The following is a 7,500-nucleotide window of genomic DNA, read 5'->3' as shown; positions in this document are numbered from 1 at the left end:
GTGTCACAATTTGATTTGTTTATATTTTACTTCAATTTTTTTCAACTTGAGTTCTGAGTACTTGTGTTATTTAATACTTATGTTATCTATCGACTGTTGAATACAATTTTGTTTAACATTTTAGATAACTCTGGTTTTAATTACCATTTTGAAAACAGTGTCTTTAATGATATATTGTGTCTGGATATTCTGGACAGTACATTTTCAAACTGTGAAGAAAGATTGCAGTTCAGATCATGGATCGTGATTTTAAAAGATTGTGATGGGGGACACTGTGTGGCGCGAGCCAATAAGCCCCCCATTTGCGGGTTACAATGCCCGCGGGGACACAGGTTCGATTCCGGCCTGCTGTCGTTTCCCGATCCTCTCCCCACCTCTTCACTCCTCCTCACTTCCTGTCCAAAAATACTTCACTGTCCTATCCAAATAAAGGCTAAAAAAGTCCATAAATAAATCTTTAAAAAGATCAGCCACCCCTACTCACCATGTTGGATGTCTTTCCACAGAACCCAGAATTTGGAGTTGTCCTCAAATGTGACGAAGCAGCTCTGTTTAGAGGGACTGACCTGGAACACGACCAAACACACCCAGAGCAGAAGAACATCAGAAAGAGCCAATCAGGACAGAGAGCTGTCAGAGACAACCAATCAGAACGGACGGGCATCAGAGACAACCAATCAGAACAGAGGGCCAACGCAGACACACACTCAGAATAAGACATCAGAACACGACAGACAGGGCAGGGCTGAAGGACATAACGCGTCTAGTACTACCGATAAACCGGTACATGCCACATCACACACACACACACACACACACACACAGGGAAACCATCTACTTAAAGAGAGAGACTGCCACCATGTTCTAGAAGCTCTCAGAAACAGTTTGAATGAAAAGCGTTCCCTAGGACCCTTCCACCCAGATGTCTCCTCTATGGCCACTCACAGGAGTGACTCAGCGTGACATGACGCGACGGGATGCGAGCCACTGAATGTCTTTCATGCCTTTCTGCCTGCAGCCCAACAGCCAGGACATCTCCTCCTAGGACCACCCAGTGAGTGGGAGCAGCTAACGCTAGTTTCTCCAGGAGATGTCATGTATCAGACAGACAGACAGACAGACACACACACACACACACACACACACACACACAGACAGACAGACAGACAGACAGCTCGATGGGCTCTGAAAAAAGCATAGCCAGGCCAGATGGAGCTCATCTCTCTAATTGAATGTTATCCTACGCTACTAAATAAAGACACACACACACACACACGCACACACACACACACACACACACCTCTGAGGGCAGTAGCTACTCCACAGTGTAAAACCAACCTCCAACCAGACATATACAGTGCAAAGGTATGTATTTACATCTACATTTATTCATTTAGAAGATGCATTTATCCAGAGCAAAGGACAGATTCTCATGTGTGCCCCCTATGGGTGCTCTCGGGGAATCACAGCCATGATCTCAATGCTGTTAGCACCTTGGTCTACCAGTTGAGCCCCGGGAACACACAGACAGACACTCACACACACACACACACACACACACACACACACACACACACACACACACACGCACACATAAACAAACACACGCAACTGTACATGTAGCCTAGGGTCCATTTAGTCCATTTAGCTCCAGTGGTGAGAGTGACAGTCCAGTGCTCCACTCACCCTCTGGATCTTGCCCAGGTAGTAAAGGCCGTCGGACCAGCAGCAGAGCACGTACTGGCCCACGGTCAGGCTGGCCTCCAGGTCGCAGGTGTTCCTCTCCCTCTTGGGCAGCAGACGCTTGGGCTCGGCCTGCTCCAGGCCCACAGGCAGGTAGTCATCTCTGTAGGCCGACTCCAGCATGCTTCACTTAGCCCTGACGCACCACACGCACACACCTGTGAGCACACACACACACAGGGTCAGCACTTAGACAGAACACAACAGCTGCATGTCAGTTCAAATTGGTTATTGAAACCGACCATCTTTCTTTTTTTTTTTTTCCCCACATACTGGATTATTGACAGCATCAATTGTTTAGTTCCATTTCAGAAGCTCATATCACTGGGTTCAGCTCTCCAGCCGTCGTAATGTCAGAAATAAGCATTCGCATACCCTGGACAGGATGCGCAAAGCTGTCATTCATGTCACATTGTGTAGAGCACTACAGAAAGCACCCGTCGTTTTGATAACGATGAGTTGTCACAGACCACAACTGCGCTCAAACCCACAAGTTCTCTGATGATTCGAATCTGAAACTTTGTGAGCTAGCTAGAATGACGTGAAATGAATCGCACTTGCGGATCTGCCAGCTCGGTGAGATAAACTTGCAGGCTAAGAACAGTAGCGAGAATCTCCAATGATCACTCAAAATGTCCCATTTTCAAACTTCACCAGGGACTGTCGGGTGAGTCCGTTGCACCACAATATGACTGATATCACAACTCATGCAGGGGCAACGTAGGACAGCTCTTGAAGAAACGCCCCAAAGTCTCGGTGTATAGTCCCCATGCAATATCACTTTCAGTCAGTTGGATTTTTACGCCCTGAACGTTATAAGTGAAATGCATGGGCTGGCTGAAACAAACTTCTCCTGAGAAAGACCAATATGTGCAGTTGGTTTGTAGTGGAAGTTAACGGTCTGGGCAGTGGAAAGGCTGATATGCGCACTTGGTTTGTAGTGGAAGTTAACTGGCTGGCCAGTGGAAAGTTGCTCACGCTAGTTGGCTCCTCCTACACATTTTTGTTACGTCCTGCTTTGAATAGCTGAACTAAAGGAAGACGAGCGGTTCAAACTACGCGTTCAATTCAACAAGTGCAAGCCCAAATGAGTCAGCATTGAAACTAGTACGCAGAATAATCATACGTTTCCCTATTTTACTAAATGCAACACTTACAGAACACAACTACGGCTCTGATTACGTCTTACGGAGATATCGAGCGGCTAGCGAGCTAACATTAGTGTTTATATAATGTGCTGTGATAATTGCTGCTGCCCCTCTGCTACTGTAACGTTCCTGTTAATTTGTAAATGCTACTATCCAATCCATTCATGTATTTATCATTTGTCATGACGTCTCTGCATCTTATAATTCATCTCGCAAAGCTTATTCCAAACTGACGGACAAGGCATGCCTTCTAAACTGTACCTTGCAAACAGAGACGTTACTGGATCAGCAACGCACTGTATCTGGTATAGTAGCTATGCTCATCTAGCGCCAAGCCAAGTGGCGTTAGCTGCCCAAAGTTGCAAAGTCTAGTAGTATTACCCATTATGTGTTACACACTGTAAACATTTTAAATTGAACGACTGTTATAACACCTTTTAAATGGTGTGAAATCTTAACATGTATGACAAAAATCGGCAAAAATGTTAACGTTAGTCCAGCACAACTTGGATGAGTCCAGCTATCATACATTAACTTACAGTCGCCCCAGGGGCAAAATTGGTTTTCTTGATTTTGCTTACCTGTTTGAATGCCCTCCGATTTAAGAATAAAAGCTCACAAAACGCAATAATTACTCCAGAAGCACTATGTCCCATTCGCAAACTAGTACTTTTGTAGTTAACGAGAGTGCAGCGCTTGAGTTCAGACTGTGCAAGTCGCCATTTTTTCACTTTTTCCCGCGAATCATTTACGTTTTGCTTATGTAATTACTATAACAGCATCATCAAACAGGAAGCTCGGTATTTCAAACTTTGATTCAAATTGTCTAGCTTTCTGTCCAATGATATTGCATGGGAAACTACACGACATTGCAGCTACTCAATTTGAGGGAGGAAACGCTAATATTGTCAGATTTTCCCTGAAGTGCAAAACGAATTTTGAAAAACAGCAAAACAAAACTCCAATAGCAGTTATAATAGACTGGTAGAAGAGCATCAATAATAATAACCAAATAATAATAATAATAATAGTAATACTTCTCATAATAATTGCTTTGTTGTTATTGTCATTTGTTTTCATTATTTTATTGTTTCAGTAATTCTGCTGACCTTATCTAACTAATCTAGCTCTTAACATTGTCTTTTAAACAAGGTCCCATATAAGTCTATGCAATATTTATCACCAACACTCGTTTGTGCTAACGGAGAGACACACATCTGCATTACTGCCGTTTGCTTTTAAGAGAGCAACGCCAGGTTGTAGTGAATGTTCACCTGAAGTACACATTTCATAGTTCTTCTGATGGCAATCATTTCACAAATGCATTATTTATATTTTATTTGGAAATAAACATGCCCACAACTGGTTCAAGACTGAGTCATTTTACAGTATTATCTTCTGCCTTTGAGCCATTAAATAAATAACACAAAAAGTAAAAAATTTGACATCAGACATACATTACCATTTCTATAAATGTGTAATAGGCCTACATTTAATATCACATGTAATATCACAAAGAAAGTAAAAGTCTATTACATTCTGTCAGAAATTCCCATGGAAGCGCCAAGATAGCTGCTGACACTATGAAACAGAAACCCTTCAGCTTTTAGGTGATTTCTACAGGAATATTTCAAATACTTCTACATTGATCAACATATTCAAAGGAAATGAAGAGAGTCTCTTCTGAAATGAAAGGATCATTGAGAGACACATTACGGAGTGTGGCCCAGCTTCACAGAACACTGAAATGAACATAAGTATAGTTTAAGGAATTTAAGGACTTCCTGGTGTGACTTTTGAACAGATTTGGGTTCCCAAAAGCTCATCTTTGATCATCCTAACTAAAATAGCTAATAACTAAAATAAAAAATGACAGTCATTTGATCATCTTTTGATAGTCGTTTCCTCATCTAACAATGTAGCACAATACTAGCTTTAAGGAGACATGTCGTTTGGTGTGGTTCTGAGTTCTGGGTTCTGAAACCAGGGCCAAATCTGTTCTGGAGTCAGTGGTGTTGGGTGTCTGGTTCTGGCCATTCCCAGACTTAGGAAGAGGAGTCCACCAGGCCAGATCTGTTCTGAAGTCAGTGGTGATCTGCGTCTGGTCCACGACTTAGGAGGAGGTGTCCACCAGGCATTTGATGAAGAGTGTGTTGCCCTTGCAGTAGGCGTGTTTGGGTGAGGACAGCTTGCCCAGTTGGCAGAAGCGCGGGCATCCACTAGCCACATTCATGTCCGAAACCGGCCGCTGGAAGGAGGCGGAGGTAAGATCCGGTCGAAACACGTCCAGAACGTTCTCTCTCTGGTTCTGGTCTAGGAGGAAGAAGGTGACCTATGGGAGACATGATCATCACAGAACCCTCAGCTGAGTTGACAGATAAAGTCCAAAAGGACCATTTGTAAGAAATGATTCAAATGTTTATTAATTTAGCAGACGCTTCTATCCAAAGTGGCAGAACAGCACTTGTGTTTGTGTTTCCTTGGGTATAAAAACTTAGGACCTTGTGTTGTTAGCATTCTTGTTCTGCTAGTTAAGATACAGGAGCACAATACAGGAGCATTTAAGGTGTCCCTTATAGTCCCTATGGTCGTATGCGTCTGGACAAGACATATATGTCTGAAGGTGTCCCTTACAGCCTATGGTCGTAGTGGTCTTAGTGAGCAATAACATATTCAAAACAGGCATGAAAAATGAAGCCACTCTGTTAGAGGCCTCACCTTCTGCCTGTAATTACGTTTATCATAGACCTCAGTGCATGAACTAAAGGAGGAATTCATTTGACAGATTTTCAGTTTGCTAGTGTGAAGCTTATACCCACTTCATTTGCACATTCCTGGAAGATAACATGCTAAAGATATGGGCGAACGTAACGCATGTAGCTGAAGATAACATTCTAAAGATATGGGTGAAAGTAGCGCATGTAGCTGAAGATAACATGCTAAAGATATGAGTGAAAGTAAACCATGTAGCTGAAGATAACATGATTAAGACATGGGCGAAAGTAACGCATGTAGCTGAAGATAACATGCTAAAGACATGGGCGAAAGTAAAGCATGTAGCTGAAGATAAACCATGAGGCTGAGGCTGTAAGTCGTCTCACCTGCAAATAAGTTCATGTATGCGCTTTGTTCAAGAATAAAGGAAAGACTGAGTATATTTGAAGGCTTTTATCCCACCTAGTGCGATACTGTAAGCAGCTCTGCCCTGTGTCTCAAATGAAGTTTCTGTAAGGACATTTTGCATGCATGACGGGAATTTGACCCTTTTTTGCCTTTGCACTTTGGAGTATTAAACTCTCAAGCGGTCTCACCTTGAAATGGTGTTTATTTAAGGGATTTTTGTCATGGATGACGGATGATGTGCGTCCTCACCTTGTGTCTGAAGGGCCAGGTGAGCAGGGCGTCATACTCTCCCCTCATGATGACGAAGAACAGAGAGATGTGTGTCCCCTTCCCCACGCCGTCCCCGTTCAGGTAGAGGCGCAGACACACCTTAAAGCCGTACCTGGATGTGTAGAACGCTGACAGAGAACACACACACATTCAGTACCACATGCACTCTTTCCTGGTGTTTACTGGTCATACTGCCGTGCATTGCAACAATACAGTATTAAGGATTGAAATGTAGTGCAACTAGTAACCGAATACATACTGAATAGTGAGTGAATTTGTGTGTGTGTGTGTGTGTGTATGTGTGTGAGAGAGGGAGAGATAGTGTGTGTGTGAGAGAGAGAGAGACGGAGAGAGAGCAAGTGTGTATATCCTCTTGCATTTGTGTGTGTTTGAGAGAAAGAGAGAGTCTGTTATTGCATGTGAGTGTGTGTGTGTGTGTGTGTGTGTGTGTGTGTGTGTGTGTGTGTGTGTGTGTGTGTGTGTGTGTGTGTGTGTGTGTGTGTGTGTATGGCACACCTGGAGAGTAAAGGCTGCTCCTCTGGCCCGAGGCAGCCTCCTGGAGCTTCAGGTTGATGTCTGGGACCCTCCAGAGGAAGGTGCCGTCGTACGAGACCTCCTGCAGTGCACTCACCCGTTGCTGGAGGGCGCTCACAAGGCCCTCTTTCATCGCAAGACGCTGCTGCTGCTCCGCAATCTAAAGCCAGGGGAATACACACCCACACACACAGTACACACAACCACACACACACACACACACACACACACACACACACACATACGTCAACTACTGATGTTGCCCCACAATCTACAAACTAGAGGGAATACCCCCCCAACACACACACACACACACAAACATTACCTGCTGTTGCTGCCCTATGTCAACAAACAAGACGGAGATGTCTCTCTTTCTTACACATAAACAAACACACACCCCTCTGTCGTCAATCAGTACTTATTAGTGAGCAGAACATGAGCAGAAAAACACTATCTTTTCTGTTAGACTGTGTTTCATTTATGTAGCATTTTGAGCATCGTGTGTGAGTGTGTGTGTGTGTGTGTGTGTGATACATGAAGAATTCAGGCTCTTTGCCAGTGGAGGCATGCATTCATCAAAATGTGAATAGAAGCTGGTTAGTTAAACCACCGCTTTTGACAATAAACATTGTCCCAGAACACTTTACGGAAATTGACATTTAAAGCTTATGAATTAATGTCT

At 43.6% G+C, this 7,500-nt stretch overlaps 2 protein-coding genes across 3 annotated transcripts in view; both read right to left on the bottom strand.

Moving 5' to 3' along the window:
* phf19 (PHD finger protein 19) overlaps positions 1–3,772 on the bottom strand; it is a 38,495-nt gene extending 34,723 nt beyond the window's left edge. The window contains exons 1-3 of one of the 2 annotated variants that reach the window (XM_031570131.2): positions 3,473–3,772; positions 1,687–1,901; positions 485–566 (exon numbers count right to left, since the gene is read on the bottom strand). In XM_031570131.2, the coding sequence (XP_031425991.1) occupies positions 485–566; positions 1,687–1,866 (262 nt within the window). In that variant the 5' untranslated portion in view covers positions 1,867–1,901; positions 3,473–3,772. Of the gene's footprint in view, positions 1–484; positions 567–1,686; positions 1,902–2,118; positions 2,872–3,472 lie in introns of those variants that run through there. The other variant, XM_042708190.1, reaches the window with a different exon arrangement.
* Positions 3,773–4,214: 442 nt separating this feature from the next.
* Positions 4,215–7,500, bottom strand: part of traf1 (TNF receptor-associated factor 1) — a 13,557-nt gene continuing 10,271 nt past the window's right edge. The window contains exons 8-10 of the mRNA XM_012816643.3: positions 6,801–6,978; positions 6,264–6,412; positions 4,215–5,223 (exon numbers count right to left, since the gene is read on the bottom strand). Of these exons, the coding sequence (XP_012672097.2) occupies positions 5,005–5,223; positions 6,264–6,412; positions 6,801–6,978 (546 nt within the window). The 3' untranslated portion in view covers positions 4,215–5,004. The remainder of the gene's footprint in view (positions 5,224–6,263; positions 6,413–6,800; positions 6,979–7,500) is intronic.

This window comes from Clupea harengus, chromosome 7, assembly GCF_900700415.2.
Source record: "Clupea harengus chromosome 7, Ch_v2.0.2, whole genome shotgun sequence".
Lineage (NCBI taxonomy): Eukaryota > Metazoa > Chordata > Actinopteri > Clupeiformes > Clupeidae > Clupea > Clupea harengus.
This window is presented reverse-complemented; position numbering and strand designations above follow the sequence as displayed.